Source organism: Periophthalmus magnuspinnatus, chromosome 3 (assembly GCF_009829125.3).
Source record: "Periophthalmus magnuspinnatus isolate fPerMag1 chromosome 3, fPerMag1.2.pri, whole genome shotgun sequence".
In the NCBI taxonomy this organism is placed as follows: Eukaryota; Metazoa; Chordata; class Actinopteri; order Gobiiformes; family Gobiidae; genus Periophthalmus; species Periophthalmus magnuspinnatus.
The window spans coordinates 31,644,203-31,668,154 of NC_047128.1; the positions used below are offsets into that span (position 1 = coordinate 31,644,203).

General features: G+C 41.5%; 1 protein-coding gene across 1 annotated transcript in view; it reads left to right on the forward strand.

Moving 5' to 3' along the window:
* The first annotated feature begins 9,013 nt into the window (after nucleotides 1-9,013).
* Nucleotides 9,014-23,952, forward strand: part of LOC117393891 (paired box protein Pax-6) — a 15,255-nt gene continuing 316 nt past the window's right edge. The window contains exons 1-13 of the mRNA XM_055229934.1: nucleotides 9,014-9,201; nucleotides 13,529-13,711; nucleotides 15,961-16,014; nucleotides 16,722-16,745; nucleotides 18,659-18,789; nucleotides 19,080-19,115; nucleotides 19,199-19,414; nucleotides 19,630-19,795; nucleotides 22,615-22,773; nucleotides 22,877-22,959; nucleotides 23,049-23,199; nucleotides 23,427-23,539; nucleotides 23,678-23,819. Coding sequence (XP_055085909.1) covers nucleotides 13,699-13,711; nucleotides 15,961-16,014; nucleotides 16,722-16,745; nucleotides 18,659-18,789; nucleotides 19,080-19,115; nucleotides 19,199-19,414; nucleotides 19,630-19,795; nucleotides 22,615-22,773; nucleotides 22,877-22,959; nucleotides 23,049-23,199; nucleotides 23,427-23,539; nucleotides 23,678-23,819 — 1,288 coding nt within the window. The 5' untranslated portion in view covers nucleotides 9,014-9,201; nucleotides 13,529-13,698. The remainder of the gene's footprint in view (nucleotides 9,202-13,528; nucleotides 13,712-15,960; nucleotides 16,015-16,721; nucleotides 16,746-18,658; nucleotides 18,790-19,079; nucleotides 19,116-19,198; nucleotides 19,415-19,629; nucleotides 19,796-22,614; nucleotides 22,774-22,876; nucleotides 22,960-23,048; nucleotides 23,200-23,426; nucleotides 23,540-23,677; nucleotides 23,820-23,952) is intronic.

The window sequence follows — 23,952 nt, forward strand, 5'->3', positions numbered from 1 at the left end:
AAATTGGGTTAATTAAACCTTGTGGACATTTTAAACTGAACAAAAGGGATCTTCAGGCTTCAGATTGCTCCATAAAGGTCACTGTTCACAGTAAACGCAATCTATGCAGCCCCTCAAAGGAGTCACAACATCTCATTTGATCTCCCTCTTTTGTTAGAAAACTTTGTCCCCTGAGACCAAGACCCCAAAAGACAGGGCACATTTACAGCTAATACTTCCAGCTTCAGGGCTAGTTTTGTTCATGGTGACGCAGTGATGCCATGCCTGAGACAGTCTGGTGCTAAATGCCTGCCACTGGCTAGATGTCAGTGGTGAACTCCATGTGTCTGTGGGCTGTGGCTGCCTGAGTGTGGCCTGTCATCTGTGGGGCAATGTTTGGACAGCCTTTTTTTTCTTTGACATTCAGCGATGCAACATTAAAAGCTTTATTTGGATTTTTGCTTTTTCATTCATCAGATACATGTTATGTGAGTGAAAGAAACGGTAGAACACACACACCACAGGACCAAATCACTCCATTACATCACTCCAGTTCTCTAAAGCAGCAGTGACTGAGGCCATTGCCACTAAGGAGCAACCTGACCCATGTATTTCTACTTACAAAAAGAAGCCTACACAGACACAGGTGAAGCAAAGTCCACTTCCGGTCTGAAAATCTACACGTCGCCTTCTGACTTTCGAGTCATCACAAATAAAATTGAGTTTTCCTCTAACTTCTGAACCTCTTCTCCTTGTAACTGCAGGGTCCCCCACCTCACCGCAGCACAAGAAGAGGATCAGGCCTGGTGGTGGTGGAGGAGAGCTCTCTTGGCTGCCTCAGTGCCGTTGTTTCCCCTGGGCTGTCGCGTGGCTCCTGTCCCCCCTCCATCTCCCTGCAGCTGGAGCTAGAGCAGAGCCAGATGCTTCATGGCTGCACCACCCTCTGTCGCGCCTCTCTCTCTCTCCAACAGGACCGTGCCCAGAGAGGGAGATGACAAACGCCTGTGCCTCCTCTTACTGACGGATTTGGACGACCTGACTCCAGCCCTGCTCTGTTCCAACCGCCAGCACAAGATGTTGACTTAATGGAAGGGGGTTGGCTGTGGAAGGGCCCATATGTGTTTGTATTGGGAAAATATGGCGCTGGATCTCTGTGTATCTGTGTATTGAGTAGCAGCGTGTGTATAATTGTGTGCCTGTCAGTGTGTGTGTGTGTGTTTTTACCTAGTCCAGACTGCCTACATCCATCATGCCATGGCGTTCTGGCAGAGAGTGCGACTCAGACAGCTTCACTAACACACGGTCAGTTAAATTGCCTGTTAAATTGTCCCAGTCCGTATCTTTCTTAGGTGTAGATAAAAACACTGCTCTTAAAGCTTGCACTTAAAGGCAGAAATTGGCAAGTAAATGCCAGTCTACCACAGGGAAGACAAGGTACTTTCATTACAAGGCAGAATATATTGACAGAAAAGGTGTATGTTGACTCAATCTCACTTATAGACATTTTTTTGGAATAAATATCAATATTAAATGTACATTATGTGATAGTACAACTGTGATGGTGCTCTGTTTTCTATTCAGACTTTAGACATTATTGTCAGCAAGAGGAAATTTCATAAACACAGAGCTTGTTTTACATATAAACAGACAATAGACACAGATCAGTGGACGTGTACTCAGCAATGGTCCTTCATGGTTATTAAGGTGGCCAAAATGACTTTTCTGAGCTTTTAATCATGTTATAACAGTGTTCCTCAGATTAAGCTTACTTACAGTTGTATTTTAATTGATTCATGCATATTTGTATCTTTTATTGTCCTGCATTCGAGGTTTGAGTGCTCTGAAAATGTCCACATCCCCTGTCCCCGCCCACAGCTCAGAATCACTCTCAGTATAAGGAGATGGGGGCCTGTCAGTTCTGTAGTTTTGAACAGGGAGTGAACCCATTTCTGCTATTAAGGCATTTTAAAACAATATTGTGATTTACGTAAGTATTAATAACAGAACAGATTTTTACTCTCATGAGGATATGAAAAACAACTAGTTCGTTTTAAACATTTTGCTGTAGTCCAGTGTTATTTCTCACTTATTTTATGCATTCTGAGCATCATAATGATTTATTATAAGTTTAGAAGCATTTTTCACAAAATTCTATGACCAGAAAGTTGTAAAACTAACAAGACACTGCCTGATTGTCAGACGTTAAAGCACTTTATAATTAGCAGACAACACACAGCGAACGTCGTTTATTCAAGTACTAGGACTTTAACAATAGCTTTAGTCGAGGCACACTTCTTCTTTAAACAATTCAAATCAAAATATTATATTATATACTTTTGAATGGGGAAAGGCCCTCACAAAACCCTTCAAATCATAAAGGGAACGTTTGCCTGACATCCATGAATAGCAGACTGTAGCTATTTTTACCACAGAAATCAAATAAATGATCCAGTCTAGTCACATATTGATTAATGATGAAACAGTGGTTAAGGGTCTCAGACATAAATGACCTTTCACCTCATACAAGTTGGAAAAAGTAAAATGTTTTCTGTGGGTGGATTTTGTCTTCCACAAACAGAGCTCACAGTTAGGAGCGAGCTATAATCCAGTAAAGTTGATTTGTTATAACTCTTGTTTCTGGAGTGTACAAATTTAAAACAGTGTAGAATAAAAATTTTATATATTTAAAAAAAAAATCTATATTTGGATGAATTATTTTCATCAAACTCTACTGTTCTTTCACAGTGATTAAAACTGTCTCAATCCAATACCTTTGACATTTCCCTGTATTCATTCACTTGGAAAATTAAGTCTTATTGAGCTGGAAGCAGCTATATGCTGCTATAATCAGCAGAGACTATGGAAATATGTGGGTTAGTCATGGATCCAGGTCCACATGTGAAAACCGTCTCATTACATGGAAATACCAGTTCATCTCCACAAACGGTGACACTCTCAAACAAAATGTGTTAATGATGAAATGTGTCGCAGCTTTTAAAGATTGTCCAGGCTTATACAAAGTGTAATACCAGAGAACATTACTAAACACGAGTCACTAGTCTGTGTAATTGAGCAGTGATTCTGTTGGTTAAAGTGTAAAATATGCAGTTTACTACTAGAGCAGATTGTGTTATACAAGTTGATACTTTAACTGTTTAGTCTCTTGTCATCTTGTCTCTCGTGGTTTTGGGTTTTAAAACTGAACCTGTTTGGTGTTTTGTGCTTCAAATAAATATACTGATTTGTACTCATTTTGTGCTCATTTGAACAATGCACTGCTTGATGCAATTGAATATTTGCCATAAATTAAGGCTGTGCAGCCCATTTCCAGATTGTCATGGATGTTGTGCAGCACACACATAAATACTCAGTAGAAACATGCGCACACTCTTATGGCTAAACAATCTTAGTAATGTCCGTAATGGAAATGATATCAGTCCTTTAGATAAATGCATTCATTTACCGTGTGTAGAAATATCTTTCACAATCACAACGTTTATCCTCATCCTGCCACAAGGGGGCACAAAAGCTCCACAAAAAATAACTCACCACAACTGCGCATCAGACAACTTTTCATTTGTGTAGCATTAATTAATAGAGCCAATTTAGATTCTTAAGACACATATCGGGCAAAATACTGTGCTTTTTACCTAACTCCAGACATAAACAGGCTAATCTACAACATCTGATTTATTTAATATGTGCACTTATTATGGGGAAAAGCGTAAAAGGATGCAAAAAAGCAAAGACATAATTTTAAATGTCATTTTAAAAATAAAATGAGAAATGTCATTAAGGGCACGTGCATTGCTCAACCAGGAGCCAGTCCTAAACGCGCAGGCCTTCTCCAGTGGATGGCGCGCAGGCAGGGACCGTGCGTGGGGTTTTGGCTAAACGTCCACCCATCTGCTTGACCATCTGAAGACGAAACTTTCACAATGCAACTTGGGAAGGGGCTGGGAGTATAGGCCATTGAACTGGCTAAACCACGTGCACGCGGGACTGGCCTGGGTAATAATGAATATTTATGAGGAGGTCACATTTATTAGAAATAACGCGCAGGCAACAGAGCTGAAACATTAGGCCCCTGAAATAAAGCAGTTGTTCTGGCTTTATGTTCCTAAAGCAGAACAAATCCGTGAATGGATTAAACAGCGCGTCAAATGAAATAACAAACTTTTACATAAGCTTAAAGAGTAAAAATTTGAAATAGTTGGCTAATAATGATTGAATAACGTTCTTGAGTTGCCATCACTGTTTTGGACGGTCACGTGTCACGGTCTGTAGCTTTACTCCTCAGTCTTCACACTAATGCAGTGTGACTGGCAGCTTTCTTTCTCCACAAAACCTACAGCTGCCTACAAATCAATAGCTTACACGTCAATGAAATATGACAACAAACACAATGGGACGCTCTAAATATGCGACTGCCAGTGTAACACCAGAGACTTACTCAACAGCAGAAGTCTTTATCTGTGCCATTCAAGATTTAGGCCTTTATTTCTGAAAGATGGTTTTGGTGCATGAATGTTTTAAAGCAAATGTACTTTCTTTATCCCAGCGCATCGTTACGCGTAGGCTAGAAGGTTGCGTTTTACTGCATCGACGCAGGAGGAGGGTTGCATCTGTTAGGGTCCAATGTTAGTCTTAATTACTGGCCTTCATGTTCTCCATAGCCCTCAACCGTCTTTAATTAAAACCTTGATTAGGGGGGAGGAGGTCTCGGGCAAGGCTATTACCAGATGGGTTTCCAGCAATAATAATAAAGACTTTATCTGCTGCTGCTGCCGCTGCTGCTGTGCGCCACAAAGAGCGCAGCAGCAGCCCGTCCGTATCAAAGCGCACACAACAGAAAGACCTTGTTAATTACGCCGATAATTACTTGTCTAATTACGGTTCGTTTGTGATTAGATTTAGAAAATGTTCTATTCACGGAGACTGCAAAGCTTAACACTGTATAGACAGAAATGTGGCGTGTATACACAGAGGGGCGCAGCTTAATAACTACTCTATAAGGAAAGAACTCAATCAGATCAATAGAAAAGCGATGACCCGGACAAGATCTTTTTTTTTTTCTCTCTCTCTCTCTCTCTCTCAGTGAAGTGCTCAATAATGTAAACACTGAAAGGTAAAGGCGTCTCCAGAAACGTCACACATGTGTTGTCAAACATAACTCTCTCCCTTTACACTTTTTGATCGTTTAAGGTGATATTCCTTCACTCTTTGGTTTGTAAGTCAATGATTTGTAAGTTTATTATGAGCCACTAGGTCCAGGCAACTTTGTTTTTAATCTCATTAGGATTTTCAGATTGATCATACAGAGGCGCAGCAACCACAGCCTCAATAGAAACCAAAAAACTTCAAAAACAATCCGTTCAATTATTCCCTCAAATATAAAATTTACTGGAGAACAAGGTTTGTCATCCAGACGGAGGCAGGAGGGTGAGGGAGGGCCGAGGGAGTCTTGTTGCGCTATGCGTCCATTTTCCAGGCGGTTTGTTGTCGTTATTGCCTGATTTAGTGTGTTGTTTTACATGGTGCGTTCTTCTGTGTGAGTTCACGGTCTCTATTGCATCCATTTAAACATATCACACTGATCTGCTGCGAGTTTGTCACATTTGGGGCTCGGTGCGTCTGTTGCTTCCAGCTATAGGCGCCTCTCTCAACAGTTTTTTTTTTTCCCCCTCCAGTTTTTCCAAATATTCAGCGTGTCTGGGTCTGAAGTAGTTTTAAGTGAATAAACTATGCTTATTATCTCACGTTTTAAAAATCATGAACCTGGACAGTAAGTTTCTCTTCCCTTTTTCCCCAGAAACTATCAGCGCCTTGTTCTGTGCACGTGCAGCGGTGCCTGCTGCGTAATTACCAGTCCTCGCGCTCTGCAGCAGGTGCGCATGGCCTCTGTGCGCCAGCCTGACCCTGCGCAGCGAAGTGCCAGAAGCCAGGTGATGGCATTAGTAAAATGATGTCTATTTTTACTCGTACCATGGCGTGCCTCCTCCCCTCTGCGTCAGGACAGAATAGCGCATGGGGATCTTTACAAATGCCATCCTGTCACCTGTCACTTAAAGAGCGCTGAAAGAAACCGAGGAGAGCTCCAGCAAACTGAATCACTGAATCAAATTAACGTATATAAAAGAGAAGTCTTGTCAGGTGAGAACATCACACAGGGTATAGTCAATATGTATGTTTATGTGTTTGAACGACCATCAGGCACAGGATTTACAGTGCCATGATGACCCACTGAACAACTCACACAAACCACAACAGCACTTAAAAATCTGTATAAATCTGTGTTAAAATAGGCTTTTACAAATAAAACTTTAATATTATACTGTGTGTAGTTGGCCACGTCAAAATGTTTCCCAGATATTCTTGAAGATCCAGGACACGCGCTGTGGTCATTGTTTTTAATGACCTCGTGGTTTACTTTTATCATGAAATTTGTGTTTTTATTTTGAACCTTTAAATTTTAATTATTTACTCACTAAATAAATAAAACACCTTTCTAAAGACGAATAGTGTATAGAAATATTTTTCTCAAAATTTTAATGAGGGAATGATCCTATAGTCTGCCAGACCTTTAACCTTCACCTTCCAATCAGAATCATATTTTAATAAATGTATTACAAATGATTATTATTTGTTTGGTGTTGTTTTGTTTTGTTTAGATGATGTGATGAAGTTCAAGTTCATACTTTGTGCATCGTAAAAGCGACATGTACAAAGTTAAATAGTTGTGTTTGTTAAGGTAAAAGTTGGTGAAGTGCGATGTTCTGCCTTAAATCCAAACATGGGTTTGGTTGTCAATGGTGTTTTGGTTCCACTGGATCCAGGCCAACGCCCTTTGGATGATGCGTAATTTACCTCACCGTGCGTAATTAACTGCGTTGCTCCCATCAGAGCCCAAGTCGCAATGTGTGTAACACTTTATTTTGAACGCTGCAATACGTTTCCATTAAATGTTATTAAGGCGCGGGGAGTGACGAGCTCTCATTTGTCTTGTCAGGACATCTGACAACCTCGTTAGCTCCCATTTTCCCCTGTCAGCTCACAGCGCGACACGGACACTGACTTCAGCCACTCCTGGCAAGTGACTGATAAATGCGCCTGCACAGCCCTGTGCCAAACAGCCGCGTTATTGTGGCCAACACTGTGCATCAAAATCAATCACAGACAAGCTGCGTGTCAGGTGTCACTCTTCAATATCCTTCTTCTGGACCATCCTACGGACAATCTGCAAAGTTTGAGTCAATCTTTGAGGTCTGATTCATCACACCTCTAGCCTTTACTTTTAACCCCGTGAGGAGTGTCTGGAATATTTTCTGCGGAAAATAAAATATATTTAAATATTTTGTATGAGCATGAACACACTTAACCTGACATCCTCACATTCGGCTCGTTTCAGATCAAAGATCCAAGTCCAACTTGTCACGTTGAGCCAAAGTGAATTACTAAAGTACACGTGCGTGTCTGCGCCAGACAAATTGCCTCAATCACTCTGGTGAAAGTCGGTTAACGCCTCGATCCAAACAAATATGCAAAACAAATGTTCTATTGTGGCGATAGAAGGAAATGTATTTGTAGATCTATTTGATTTTGACTCATGGAATAAACTGATCTAAAGTTTTGCACAAAGTGTGAGTGTACTTTCACAAGAAACAGAAGAAACAAAGAAATCCTTTGAAAATCATAGTAATAGTATCGTATCTGTGTGAGTGAAAGGAAGGTGGCGTGGTGCAGCGTGGTGACGGTGCAGGGAGAGGCGGCTGGACAGATTTGCCTTTCCGCCTGATCTACTTCTGGAGAGCGTGGCTGTGTGGGAAGGGAAAGGCAGCACCTGGCTCGACCGCTGTATCCCGATCTTGTTTTATTGACAGCCTGATAAGCGGGGAGCAAGCCGTGTGGTTTCCAGCGTGGATGTCGAGCACCCTGCTGCGTTGCACAGTATCAAAGCTTCTTAATGGCCATGCCTCCAAATAATGGCCCCCAGAAAAGTGGTGAGTCCACGGACTGGCCTGTATACCTGCGCTGCCCCGGTCTCTTCCTGAGAGACGCGCAGCGGAGCGGTTGCCCATTTACTCAGCGTCTTGTTCAAATTGACACAAACATCAGAGGTTGTGAAAGAGGAGCGTGGGCTTTTAGTCTGCCTGAGTAAAATAGAGAGCTCCATAATGACTTAGGCATGACACGTTTATGAGGCAGGAGGAATAAAAAGACCTGCACGATCACAAACAGGACAGCTGCATTTAAGTTTATGGTTAGATGACTTTTTAAAAGTGATTTCACTGGGTTATGTTGTAAAACAAAGTCTAGAGACAAACAATCAACCATTTTCACATAACGCACAGGGATTTTTTATGAAGCACGCGTTTTTTCAGAAAGTCTATGACTTGTTGCGCACTTCATTCACACTCATTTTATTTTGCACTTACTTAGGCCTGTAATTTTACTCACAGCTTATCCAGAACTTTAAATACCTGGAAGAAAATTCAATAAACGCGAATAACATTTAAGATCGTGTGTAGTTGACTCCAGATGATCCCTGGCGTGAGGCACATACATGTTAAAAGCTGACTTTGTGAATAGTAGGAAAGAATGAAATTACATATAAGTGTTCTATTGTTCACATTACTCTACACAGTGGAGCAGGACAACATTTTCTAGTGATGCCAATAAAGATTGTGTGTTACGAATATAAACTGACCAATCCAAAAGAACACGCCGGACAAAAATACAACATAAATAAAACTTCATTCAATGTCAAGATGAGAAGAAGGAATAAAATGTTTCGTTCAAAAGTCAAAGTTTGAGTGACGTTTTATTAAAATACAGTTCCCAATCAACGATGGAGGCACTGCACTGTGTCAACTGGACACTCAGCAGCCCGGGACAGTAAACAGGCCGGTGCGCTCCACATGGAGCGATACTTCCCAGTTCACCACTCTGTGTCCTGTTTCAAGGTATGACGTCGATCCGTCGCTCACCAATCACTGCCAGCGCCGGGGCGGATACTGAAGAGAAAGTTGCGGGTAAAGAGCTGCAGATTTTTTTCCTCCTCACTCTAACTGACATTTCAACTCCAGGACGGATCCAAAGGTAAAGATAGATTATTATCGGGACATTTACGTTTGGGTCTCCGTGGTGAAAACACTGCACACCCGGAAGGAAACGGCGACGTTACGCACAAAGGATACGTGCATCATTTCGGACGTTGATAAGGTATGTTTGACCACATAAACTTTTTAAAAAAACTTTTCATTGCCCGTCATATTAGTGGACTCATTTATGTTCCCCGTGGAAGAATAATACGCACGGAGCAGTTGAAAGTGCTCTACGGCGCGCAGGAGGTGCGCCCCGCAGAAAAAGCTCAGCTGAGCTGGGAATTGCTCGGTTGATGTTGTCATCTATCACACAAGAGCAGCGTGTAATTAGCAATCTTCCCCGAGAAATTACGCGTACACCGAGCGCACGGGGAAACGTCCCACCAAAGACTGAACGCGAGCCGCGCGCGCAGGAGGAATGACACTCAACTGAATCACAATGTAAAAGTGGAAATGCAATGTTCCAGTGTGAATGCGCTTTATATTTCGGACGCATTTGAGACAATCATTTCAAATCATAAATATTTAGCCTTTATGGGGTTAAAATCCGTAATGACTTGCTGAGGTTAAATCGCTTTTATTTCAGAAACATGACATGCACTAAGGTGCGTATTTTGGCACGTTAGACTGTAATGTATCTCGCAGTTTGCCAACATTTTGTTTCCAGTCAAATTCAACTGTAGATGTGGACAGCTTTAACCAGGAGAGGGCTGCGCGCCTCTGAGCTTCTCCAGGACTCTAACCCAAACCCAACCAGGCCAATACAAAAATATATTTGGATATTTTATCAAAAACTTAACCTAAAATAAATTAATGAATTCTAGCGTTAATAAATACAAATATTTAATTTTATTTTTTAATGTCCAGTTTACGCATTTTGAGTGTAGCCATTTTACGCACACACATTTACAGTGCAAAACTGCACACTCCATTCATTATAGATTGTAAAAATAATATCTCTTACATACAGTATACACGTTTAACACATCAACAATTAAACAATTAAACAATTAAATTAAATATAGAAAGAGTCAGATGAATGAAATGTCTCCACAAAAGTTCATTGTTGAATCATTGTTGTAAAAACAGAATTATTGCACATTGTCTAGGTGCAAATGATCTATGTAAATAGGGAAAAATGTGCTCATAAATTTCCTCAGTGAATGCATGTGGCTGTCAGCCTGTGTGATAAATCACACCTTACATCTCTGAGCACCACCACCACCACCACCACCACCACCTCAGCCATTCACTAAAAACAATACCTGTGCGTGGAACAAATTAACCGAGAAGAAACTATTAAGAAATTATTATTATTATTATTATTATTATTATTATTATTATTATTATTATTATTATTATTATTATTGTTGTTATTATTATTATTATTATATTCAGGCATCAACTAAATAAATTGCGAGGGCACGTGCAAAATGATAACAGTAAATTTGATGTCTGATTTTTATTTATTTATTTATTTATTTATTTTTATTTGATATATATATATATATATATTTTTTTTTTCTGTATTAAACCTGAGCCTCTTTTAATTACCAGCCACCTGCTGACTTTACTGCAACTATTTCAAATTCTACAGGAGAGATAAAAACTTTGACCTCTGCGCACACACAACTACAATTTACACACATCTTAAAAAATACACAGATATTCATATTATTTTAAAATACAAGGTTACTGGGAGTATAATTGGCTCATAAATCTGCACCAAGGCAATATTGTTTTTGATCTAAAACAATGCATCTTCATGTTTTTGTTATATTCTTTCTCGTTTGGACTCTGTGAGGGGCACAAATACCACGTTGCTTCGGGGTAAACAGTGACCAGATTAGTCTTTTCTTTTCAGGGTCTGTGACATTAGTTGGTGCTAATCCGAATTGGGCTAATTGCTACCCTTTATAAGCCATGTGTTGCGTTCGCTGACCTCTCCTTCACCAGGGCACTCTTATAACATTTAACTCCATATACATCACATTCCAGCACATAGAATTTCTTATCTGTGGAATGGAAATTGGGAAAATGACAAATCTTTTCAACAGGCAACAAGAAATTAGCTGTAGGAGCGGATTTACTTCTCAAGCAAAGCAATTAATAACCTGCTGGAGGCATTGTTTCCAAAGAAAACTACTTGACGCACTCATCGGGAAAGCGTTTTTGTTTCAATGGAGCACGTTAACTGTGTTTTTGACAGTTTCCTCAATTTTGAAAAAAGAAAAAAAGGAGTGTTAATAATATTTGTACCACAAGGATGGATTAGAACAGCAAGAAATGAGTAGGCCTTTGCCAGATTTTTAGAAACCAGCAATTTTGTGTGGTTAACCAAGCCTATAAAAGCGTTGAAAAAATAATAATAAAAAAACCACAGGCCTACATAACTTCATTCACCAAACAGAACATAAAAGCACTGTTCTGAACTTGTGTTTCAGTCATACTTGTTTGACAGTAACTCCATCACCAACTGTAGAAAGGGGAAGTAACAAGAGGTGGTGTGTGTGCGTAATTGTGGACTCCTTGACGCGAAAAATGTTGGGAACCCCCCACTCTCCCTGATATAAGCTACACGCTATTCAGTGGTCCCATAAGCTTGAGCCACCAGTCTACAGTGAGTAGAAACAATGCGTCCGAAAAGAAAACCCATGAATGTGCTCGTTTAGTTTACGGCTTGTTTGATGAAGGAGTATTGGCCAAAGTGTTGTTCCTCGCCGCGGGACCCTGGGTGACAGTTTGAGCCGGTCCTCTCAGCTCATTATCTCGCCGGCCCACTGAGAGCCCCATTCAAAAACGAGCCAGTCCCTCTCTCACCCCACACCCTCCCTCCTTCGCTCTTACCCGGCTCTGCCTCGCTCTGGCAGGGTCGTTTGTCTACTCATTGAAGCTATAGTCAAGAATGCGATGGTTGTTAGGGAGCCCTCTTTCACCTCCGAAGTGTTTTATTGATGAGCTTTGACTTCTCCCACTTTTTCTCATGTCAAAAAAAGTCAAGTGTATGCCTCCATGACTTCATTTCACGGCCTCCAAACCCCAAAAAATATCTTTCTCCCCTCCCCCACTTATACTAGTGTCTCTTCTATTCTCTGTCCCCTTTTCGTACCCCCTTTTCTACTTTTACACAAGCCTCTTCCCATTGCTTCTCCTGTTTCTTTTGGGGGAAACGGTGGGGCTCCTCAGTGCTCGTGCTGGTGCCTTGGGTGGACACTCACAACACGGGCGCAGAGGGGATGCTTTTGGGTGCGTTGAGGTGTGCCTTAATAGCCAGCCATTCAAGCAGCAGTAGCACAGTTAGGGGAGCGTGTGGCCATGGCTACACAGTCATTTGCCTGACTTTATTTACACGTGCTATTTGCTGTCAGATCTCGGGCAGAGTGACGTTGCCCATCCTCGCAAAATGTGTCCATAAAAAGCATCCGAGCCTGCCTAAAGGGGCGCGCGCTTTTACGCATGGCGTTCTTGTTGACAGGAGGAGAATGCTATTCAAGGGAAGGTGATACTCAAGTGAATAAACAGAAGCACGTGGTGGACATTTACACAAGGTTTAAGTAGAGTCGAAAGGAGGAAATTAGTAACCAATTATTACTGTCATTTTACAGCAGGTCAGTTGATTTTAAGTTCACTTTTACGCATGTTATTGTATTTTATGTTACACATGTTAATACTGTAAAACTCATGCGTATGTAATAGTCAAATTCTGAATAGTTAAATAATAAATTTGACCAAAGTTATCGAAGAGATTCGGCTTCACAAAGAATATATATATCTCCAAACTTTTACAACATTTATTTTTCAGTTAATAAAGCATATTATGTGAAGCACTCGGAGTGAGACTGGAGTAAAACTTTACAGGCGTGTTGTAAGAGCCAGTATTCAGCCCGTGCATCCCCTTCTCTTGTAAAATAAAAATGGCAGAAGCAGTTTCCTTTGCAATATTCAGCAAGTGCGCGTTGGCTGTTTGAATGCGTAGACTGATTAGTGGGCTGGGAAGACGAGACTCTCCCTTTCTCTCTCTCTGTCTCTCTCTCTGTGTCCCTCTCTCTCTCTCTCTCTTTCTCTCTCTCTCTCTCTGTGGCTCTGCCCCGTTTCCCGCTCTGGCTGCGGTGCAGGGGGAAGTGTTTATATGGGGGATGATGACAGAGGTCGGGTCGCGCTAATGGGCCAGTGAAGAGCGGCGGAGGGAGGCGAGGCGCACACAGCAGACCAGAAACACATACATTAATACACTTGTCCCATCACCAATCAGCATAGGTGTGTTCATTTTCTTACCCCCACCTCCTTCCACCACTCCCCCTCCTGACCCCCTCTTTCTCTTTCCCACTCTCCCTCTCTCTCTTCCCCTCTCGCTCATTCGCTCACTCACACGCCAGCGCACATCCACGCCAAACACCGTGCGTCCTGACATCTGAGTTCACTGTCAATCTCTGTCTCTTTCGCAGGGATATCCCTTCTGTCTTCGCCACTGAAGACCACTGGAAACTAATTTTCCTCATCAGAAGTTCCTAAGAGAGACTGATTCGGCTCTGTGTGGGCTTTTTCTTTTTTTGTGCCTGGTCTGGAAAACTGGGCTGAGCCTATAGTTTGCCAAGGACTTTGACACCGAAACAGGATGCCTCAGAAAGGTGAGAAAGTGTATTATTATTATTATTATTATTATTATTATTATTATTATTATTATTATTATTATTATTATTATTATTATTATTATTGACATTAGTGACAACTGTAGGCATTTCTTCTCCTTGACTCAAAAGTGCAAACAGATTCCCACAGTCCCTGTCTGTTTTTGCACAGTTTGCTGTTGTGTTTAGGCCCTGCATGGAAAGCTTTAGCTCTTATTTATGACAGAGTAAAAAGTCACGTTGGGCCAGGACAGTGTTCATCGTGGAGAATGGGGCGCAATGACCCGTTTAGAAAAGGTGTCAGATTGATTCATGCAGGCTAGTCACCCAAGCGCCTTTGCAAAAAGGAGAGCACTTGGGAACGAAGGGGCCAGTTATATCTCTGCCTGTTACAACAGTTAAGCTACACATAGGCCTATATCGGTTCCTTAATGCTCACGACGGAAGTAAAAGCTTGCAGCGCGCTCCCAGCCCACGCAACAGACTTCAACATTTAACAGGCCTATGAACTAAAATTAAAAAAAGAAAAGTTGACATTATGGCATTAAATATGAAATACAATTTATATCTGGAAAATTCTGTGTGCCAAACCCAATTTTCAAGCTCTTTTAACTCACAAATTAGATTAAAAAAAAACAAAAAAATAGTTCAGAATATACAAAATCATCCTTCCACAATACAGCCTCAACACAATTACCTATTATCCCTTCTAATGCTACTGTTCCTTTAGTAAGAATTAAAATGAAACATCCAGTTAAAGTGTAGAAACTTGTATTCTAACTTGTTTGTGCAGCACATGGCTCTATTTCTGCCTGTATAAGAATGTTGTCAGAGGCGCAGACATTGTTGTCACGGCTTTACTTGAAGAAAAGAAATGCAGATCAGTTCTTAGGCCTTCTTATCCACAGAAGAAAACGTTTGAGCTTTTGGCCTTAAATCATTAACCAACGTGAACAGTGAACGGACTGACTGTACCTTATTTTTAAACAGCGTGGGTATTCCTCCTGCGTGTGCGTAAAAAGCATAAACCTTAACATTGGGTCATTAAATTCTAATTAGGCCCACTCAGCCTGTTGGATGTTTTCCTGAATTTGAGGTAAAATAGGCTGGCCGGGGTTATGTGGGCCAGGGTGATGGAATCTGAGTTTGATTAATGAGCGCGTCGGCTAGCTGTTTGTTAAAAGATAAAAGAAAGCAACAAACTCAGCGCAATGGCAATGGCGGCCCTGGTGCATCTCACACTAGTCTGTGTTAGACCTGGGTATCAGACCATTTTGCCCTGCACACAACACAGCTTTTGGTGCAGGAAGAAAATGAAAACTTCAGAACTCCCTGCCTGGCCCCCTTTTTATCTGTCCCTCCATTCAAAGGCTTTTTAATGCATTTGTCTTTCCCAATTGAGCTCCCCACTGCGCTGTTGTGTCTTCAAAACCGCTTTACAACCCGCACCAGCAGCACAGATATAGCTACCAAATATTTAGCACAAGAAATTACTGAAATTTCTCGTCTGAAATAAAAGAGAAGACAAAACCCACATTCACACAGTCTCTATAGCTGCAGCAGAGGGGTCACGGTCTTGTGTGTGTGGCTGTGCGTGTGTGAATGATCCCGGAGGGGGTGGATGCATGCCTCCGGCCCTTTGTATTAACCTGAACTTGTTGGTATGTTTGGAAGGATAGCGCTGTATTTATTTTTAAACGCACGGGCCCAAGTTTTTCAGGTGTGTCAACGGGAGGGAGTGGCTGAGAAATGACTGTCTTGTTAATCAAACTTTCCTCCAAGCATTTTAACGAGACAGCCGATGCGTTTCCATAATTGGCCAATGCACAAATTTAGTCAAATAAATGAAAAAGTTAAATGGATGCTGTTGCGTTAAAGTGACTGCCAGGCTCCATTTGGTGCGCAGGGTGGAGGTAGCTGAAGGTGAGGCTGTGCTAATGTGTTGTTTTGCTCTGTCCTATAGGGAGACATTAAGTAGTGAAACGGCAGATGATTGACTAAATTGTAATAGAGTGGACAGTCAACTCTGTTTCAAGGCAAGTTTAATTAATACAAAATTATACACTGAGGATGTCATTATTGATATTTTTGTCATACACCTCGCAAAATGGCATTAGAGTAAACTGAAACAGGATATTTTTTGCACAAATAAAAACCTCTAAAATACTGAATCACTAACATTATAGTTATACAATGTTTCCAGGTTTGTGCATTATGTTAATCTATTTTCTATTCCCTTTTGACGCTAGAATACCACAATCAAGCCACGTGGGAGTCTGGCGTTGCCTCAATGATGCAGAACAGTAAGTTGTGTTTATGTATTTTATTTTAATGTTAATTAAAAGTGCCAATTTAATTGTGATTGCATGGCATAGAAGCGCCCACTGACATTTATGCACCTGTTGGTACTTTGAAAAAGAAAATCCCTGACTTTGAGCTGAGGCCAAATATTCATATGATTGATTTGGTAGTCGTCTCATTGCTCTTACTTTATTTTTCTTATATTATATATTTTTTTTCTTTTTGCAATGCTACGCTATAGAAGTTAATATTGAACAAGTTAATCACACGTCGCATTACTCCAGGGAGAAGCTGAGGGGGTTGGGTTGAAAGAGGGGATGCAGATTTTTTCATGTTTCTGCTTGAGTTGGTATTAAATAATTGCACAGCCGCCTGCATTAGCGTTAGAGCTGGCTGCCAGGCTGCATACGAGATTAGCTGCGTAGATAAGAGAGAGCCCTGCATGAAACATGAGGAATAGCAATAATGTCTTATGTAGATGACTCCATATTCTTCACGAACAGACCGCAAGAGACGAAAAGAAAATACTCATAACCAAGGCCACGGTGTTAGCAGCACGGCGGATGATAAATATTAACAAGCACATTGTTGTGGGTGCCAATCAAAAACAACAAGTTACAGTCGTATTAATAAAGTAGCCAGTGCTGTATTTTGTGTGTCAAAGCAAAAGTATAAACATGAAACGTTTTCTCTCTTGCTGCTGGACAAGAGGTGTTTGACATCTGTGATGAAGGTGTGTGGAATAACTTTATTATTATTGCCCATATACCTTCATGTGTGTGGATTAGTTTACATCATTTGATGGCGCAGTATGGTCAAGTGCAAATTCAGACTGATGCCTTTTGGGACATGTATTTCTTTAATTTCGGTTAGGTCTTCAGTGCAAAGCCCAGTGCCCCTGTGAGCCGCGGGTGGATGTTAATAGGATGCTCCTTGGCTTAGTGTGTGGTGTTTGCTGCGAATTGCCTGGTAGATATTATTGGGCCCGGCCCTTTGGGTTGTCTAAAGGTCGCGACGGTCTCTGTGGCTTTTGTGCTAATAACTCCTGGGTGTATATAGAGGGGAGCGTCCAAATTGACACCATATGTTTTCCTATTAGTCGACGCGCAATAGAATACAAGGCGCATAATCAGCGCCAGCGGGCGAGATCGTCTCCAGTCACTTGAGGGAATTGTGCTATGATTAAGACTTAACCTTGGGACATTTTGATGTGATGTCCTTATCTGACAGCTTTATCGATCTGTTGGATTTATGAGATAGTAGTAAATCAGAGGTAAAGACACAGGCGTGGAAAAGCCGCACAGCAGTCGTGCGTAAGCAGCCAGGTCAGTTTCAGAAACAACTCTATTAATTCCCCTTAATCCTGGAATTACCAAGGAGAACAAGGGATGATAGTGGGTTTATCAATCGCGTCTCTGTTGTAAGAATATTAACACAAACACCAGCTTTACGCACAGAATTTCAAAGGTTTAATTTGTCTGTATTAAAACTGTGGAAGGCCAATTTAAAGACGTCCCTTGACATATTGCACAGGCTAAAGACGCCAACCGACTGCACACAACAGGACTGCAGTGGCTGTGAGCATTTGTTGTCAAATACAAACAAGGGGGGAAAACTGCTTGTCACTTTTAATATGTTAAGAATCCAGGCGCGCCCTCGTTTCTGTGGCCGCGCATAGCCCCCGGCCACCTTAAAACGAAGTCTCCCTCCAAGGGAAAACGAGTAGCGTCCAATTTTGTCTGAGTGATATCCAAATGCAGACAGAAAGGGTCGTTTTATCATGCTACTATTTGTCGTGACGATGCGATTTTCAAAAGCAGAGCGGTGTCATAAAGTGACATGCCTGCCACAAGTGCTCCAACTGATCTTTTCAATTAGCCTCCCATGCATGATCCGAGGCGACTTCCGCCTATTTCCAGAAATTAAGCTCAAACTTGACGTGCAGCTAGCTTTATTTTAAAGACAAATGTCAGGCAGGCTCATCATATTTTCCCCCTCTTCTATATTTGGAGCTTATTTATTGCTAAGGAGCCTCTGCTCTCAGAGTCAATGTAGCTGGCGCCAGCGCAGGGGAAGGCAGCGCGGAGACACAGGCAGAGCAGCTCAGCACTCCGGGGAGTCAGGGCTCCCTCTTGGCTTCAGGTTTGCTTCTTGATACATCGCTTTATAGATATGGATTAGGATGGTAAGGAGTCATTTGAAAAAGTTCGATTTTAACAGTAGCCTAATCGTAAAATAGTTGTGCGTAATTACTTTGGATGTCTTTATTACAGTTACAGTGTTTTACACGTTTAAAACTGAGTCGGTGAGTTTTGTCAGCCAATGTTTTTGATGCGTTTTTTTCAAATGTTTGTTTAGAAAATGCATGAACAAAAGAGCGACTGTATTGTTGATCCACAGATAGAGAGTCATTGATGAATGTTAATTATTTTAAGTTGCATGTTGATATTTCAAAGAGCAGGTAGAGACTAGTTTTGAGAGGGGCTTGCACATCAAGCGACGCGTATTTTGTGTCTCCATTCTCCATTTTATTCTTCTTTTTCCATTTTCTCTTTACCGTTTGCTGAACCTTTATCATGTTTTATCTGAAGTTTACATGCGCGAGCGGAGCGGTGTGATGACCATGGCTGCTTTGTCTCCATGTAGGTCACAGTGGCGTGAACCAGCTCGGCGGTGTGTTTGTTAATGGGAGACCGCTGCCGGATTCCACCAGGCAGAAAATAGTTGAACTTGCTCACAGTGGCGCGCGACCCTGCGACATCTCCAGGATCCTGCAGGTGAGACTACTCTCTATTTCAACACAAAACTGATGTAAACCCTTCCCCAGTTACAAAAAAAGGAAAGCAAAAACGAAGGTAAAGCATGATTTTCTTACAAACAATAACAACAATCATTATGATCACAACTTCTCGCGTGTGATTTAAAGCCAGTAAATCACGCATTACGCACGATTACATTAAATGGTAATGTAATTAAGCTGATAAACAGGAAGTAATTCACCTGTATCTCAAGCTGTAGAACGTGCCTATTTACTATACAATTGAAGGCATGTTTTCTGTGTTTATAGACCGATGATGAAGTCCAAGTGCTGGACAGTGAAAAGGTGATAATTATTCGATACAAGAAATTCAGTGAATACTAGTCTTAAATAATGGATGTGAATTGTGTCTTTTGTTTTTGATCCAGGTATCCAACGGCTGCGTGAGCAAGATCCTGGGTAGATACTACGAGACGGGCTCCATAAGGCCGAGAGCGATAGGAGGAAGCAAGCCCAGGGTCGCCACTCCGGAGGTAGTCGCCAAAATCGCGCAGTATAAACGAGAGTGTCCGAGTATCTTCGCCTGGGAGATCCGTGACAGACTTTTGTCGGAGGGGATCTGCACCAACGACAATATACCCAGCGTAAGTGTATTGACTGGAAGTTATGTGCATGATTTAATTTACCACATGAAGTCACTTTTCTCATGCGGCAATGGGAAAGATCATCCATGCATTCAGATTTAATAAATACACTGCAATGCGCGCCAGCCACTTAAAGCCTTTCCTCCTGCGCAGCCTCCTTTACTATGTTTATACCGTGGCTCCATCTTACCTATCATATGTGTTATGCCATTCAGGTGTCATCGATAAACAGAGTCCTCCGCAACCTGGCGAGTGAAAAGCAACAGATGGGCGCAGATGGCATGTATGACAAGCTGAGAATGCTCAACGGTCAGACAGGAACTTGGGGGACCCGGCCAGGCTGGTACCCCGGAACATCGGTGCCAGGGCAGCCCAACCAAGGTGAGTCTCATTAACAGAGCGCGGCAATAGCCTATAGAGACACCTTGAAGCACGCGGCGTGGATGGTTCTTGGATTAAAAATGATATTTGCCATTTTAATTGCGGATTGTTGATTGTAACAGCGCGTAAGATTTGAGCTGAATGTTGCAAATACCTTCAGTGATTGATCGGACGTAGTTGGCGTGACAGCAGCTAGTGTTTTCAGCAGAGGTGTCCCCATAAGACTATGTCCCTGGCCCCTTCTGACGGGACAGGCCGAGGGGGGGGGATGCGTAATGGGTGCATGCGCGTATATTAGTACAAAGGAATGTTTTTCTTCACACGCAACGACTGGTTATGGGAACGCTGGACACTATGTAACAGCTCATTAGAAGAGGCTTTGTGCATCTTTATGGCAACATGTAGAAGTGTGAAGAAGGTGAGGCGGTGTACAGTTGAACCCCCCGTCCCTCCCTCCTTCCCCTTAGACACGACGCAGGTAGGATCTTTGCGCATGGGTCATTACAGGATAATTATTTCATGGTGCATTTGAAAAAAAACAAAAACAAAAAAACAAAAACAAGATATATTTTAAATTTTAATTGTAGGCCTGTCAGATCAGATTATTATTATTATTGTTATTGTTATATTTATTATTATTCTTTGATTAACACATGACCGATTCGTGCGCAATGACGCGTAAAAATGCGGTTATATTATTATTATTATTATTATTATTATTATTATTATTATTATTATTATTATTATTATTATTCAAATTTTCCTATTTAGGCCTTTCCCAAATATGTCTTTCTTCCACCACACACAGAGCGCACAGACAGGCCCAAACACACATCCAATGCAAACCGAATAAAACCTCTGCGCCGATTTGCGCTTTTATCTCTTTCTGAGGCCTATATGGCTCTAAATCCTGTCTATAGGATTTAGTCTCCCACTTTCCCTTTCACTTTTAAGCGGTTTCTCAAGAGTGTTTTGATCCGGTCTCAGCAACTGAAAGGTGCCGCAATTGGTTCGGTATCTCTGACTCTTTTTTCTCTCTCTGCTGCTGCTGCTTTTCCGCCTCACTGGTTGAGACATCGTGATACTAAAGAATGAGTTTATTTCCCAGCGCTTTTATAAAGAAAACAAATCCCATCCATAGCGTCAGTGGGTCTGGCAGACGGATAATAGCTGCACATTCACTTCTTTTTATGGATTATCCGCAGTGGAGAAACAAATAGCGAGCACAGATACAAACCAATGGCATTTTGGTTACTTTTGTTTGTTGGAAACGTGGCAGTCGCTTTACGCACGGACTTGTTGTGTTTTAAACTTTAAAACATTTTCTTGAAAGTTTTAATTCGTTTTCAACACAGTTTTAATCATTTCAGAAATAACTGTGGTAGTGTAATTGCCTAAAGTTTAAAGTTTAGTTTAAAAAGAACTTTGACTTTTTTTTATTTCGTTGTCATTAGTAATAAATAAATAAATAAATAAATAAATAAATAAATAAATAAATAAATAAATAAATAAATAAATAAATAAATAAATAAATAAATAAATAAATAAATAAATAAATAAATAAATAAATAAATAAATAAATAAATAAATAAATAAATAAATATCAATTAAATAAATAACAATTAATTAAATAAATACAAAAATAAATAAATAAAGTTTACTGTTTAATAAAATCTAACTTCCATACTGGAGACAAGGCCCATTTCCAAACATTTACCAAATTATAGGTTATAATTATTGACTTGCTTTTACAAATAACCAGAGACAACAGACAAAGCCAAATTGCAATTATTACAGCCTATCCATAGCCACAGTTTGTCTTTGTCAAACTGGCTCCTGTCAAATATTATGTTCGAGCGCACCCCCTGCTTAATTTCGCATTAACTCCTCGGTGTGATAATGATGTCCAACAAGTCGACAGGCCTCTGCGATAAGCCCAGGCCCGTAGCTGAAAGGGTCTGCGCGCCCACCACAGACACGCAGCGGCAGTGAATACATGGGCCCTATTTGGAGTTGTTCAGGGCCTTGCATGCTCTCTCCTCACTCATTTGTTTCCAATTGAAGACAGAAATCCTGAGTGGCGTGTAGCTGGCTGGGGGACGTGATTAATGATGGTAGTGGATAAGGGTTAACACACTGGACTCAAAGCTCTGTTGACTGGGATCCTCGTGCGCACAATGCCAACGCACTATAGCCTTGTGTGCCTCCACAGAGAGAGGATCCTTTTGTCATCCACTGCTCCCCCTCCCATACATTACACCCACCCAGGACTGGCTCACTACCCGTCCCTGGCTCTGACCATAGCTTAATGGTTTCCCTTACTCCTGAAGGCATTGTATCAGTCTGAAAAGCGTCTTCTTCTTTTCAAAAGTTGGTGGTCACCTCAATGGCCATACCAACGCCCATATGGGAGCGGACCATTGAAGCATTGCTGTGGCCCAGAAAAAGGGAGCTAGTGAGCGAGTTTGAGGTTTTAATACATTTCGTGGGGTCTGAAAAGAGGCTCGCCACATCTTGTCACATTTCTCTTAACCTTTTGAGAACACACTCCATTGTTGTACCGTAAAAAGTACGAGAAGGGTTTTTGCCCCGGACAGACTGTTTTCCCACAATATTTTATAAACACTTAAACCACCGCTTTACATCAACACGAGCTGCTTTGGACCTTGCTGTTTTAAATCTGCCATAACGCGGATTATCCCATGACATGTAGGACAATTAGCTCCAGGCATGTGCAGAACAAACCTCACGCGTAATGAAACAATTAGGTCAGTTTTACATTTTTTACAGATTTCTTTCATGTTTTTTTTATTGTAAAGATGGCTGTCAACAACAAGATGGTGCAGGGGAGAACACCAACTCCATCAGCTCAAACGGAGAGGATTCAGAAGAGACACAGATGCGCCTGCAACTCAAAAGGAAACTCCAGAGAAACCGCACGTCTTTTACGCAGGAACAGATCGAAGCGCTCGAAAAGGGTACATGAAAACAAACTCATTTAATTCATATAAACCAGTCAATTCAGCTTGTTGATGTTGTTATGATACTCAGTGGCATTTTGTGCATGTGTTGCTCTGTTAGAATTTGAAAGAACTCACTACCCAGACGTTTTTGCGCGGGAGAGATTAGCAGCCAAAATCGACCTGCCCGAAGCAAGAATACAAGTAAGTCAACGCGCTTGCTTTCAACAGCTCTGACACTTTCCATCAAGTTAAATAGCTCACTTTGTTTTCCTTTCCATTTTTTCTAAAAGGTATGGTTCTCAAACAGAAGAGCAAAGTGGAGGCGAGAGGAAAAACTGCGGAACCAGCGTCGCCAGGCCAACAATTCTTCAAGTCACATTCCCATCAGCAGCAGCTTCAGCACTAGTGTGTACCAGGCTATTCCTCAGCCCACCACACCCGGTAGGTCCCTCCATCAGCTACCAGTTATGCATGTTCAGGTAAAAGAATCCAATAACCAACTTTTTCATGTGGTAATAATGGGATTTAATAAGCATCAGACGAAATTAACCAACCATTTCCACACTGACCAACTGTTATACTGTTGCAGACAAGCCATTATAACCCCATAACATTACTAAGCTCACTCTTACAGACCATTGAACTAATTGTAACATCCCCTTCCACAGTATCTTTCACCTCGGGGTCAATGCTGGGTAGACCTGACTCTGCACTCACAAATACCTACAGTGCACTGCCTCCTATGCCCAGCTTCACAATGGCAAACAACCTACCTATGCAAGTAAGTACGCACCAGCACTGGCATGTAGCAACTTAATAAAAGATTAGCTGATATCTCATAAAAAATACAGAATGAACAGGTTATATAGCAAACAGTTAAAACAGTGGTTGGCTAATGGAACATTCTCTTCCCCTATAGCCCAGCCAGACCTCCTCTTATTCCTGCATGCTGCCTACCAGTCCACCAGTGAACGGTCGGAGCTACGAAACATACACGCCCCCTCATATGCAGGCACATATGAACAGCCAATCAATGACCACTTCTGGTACCACCTCAACAGGTAGGCAGAAAAGTTCACTGTCTATCACTTGTGTTCTTTCCTGTACTCTGCCACCACATACTGTAATATGGGGGTACCGTTCATTCGCCCTATCTCCTCCCACCCATTTGAAAATACTCTCATTGTCTGCTAC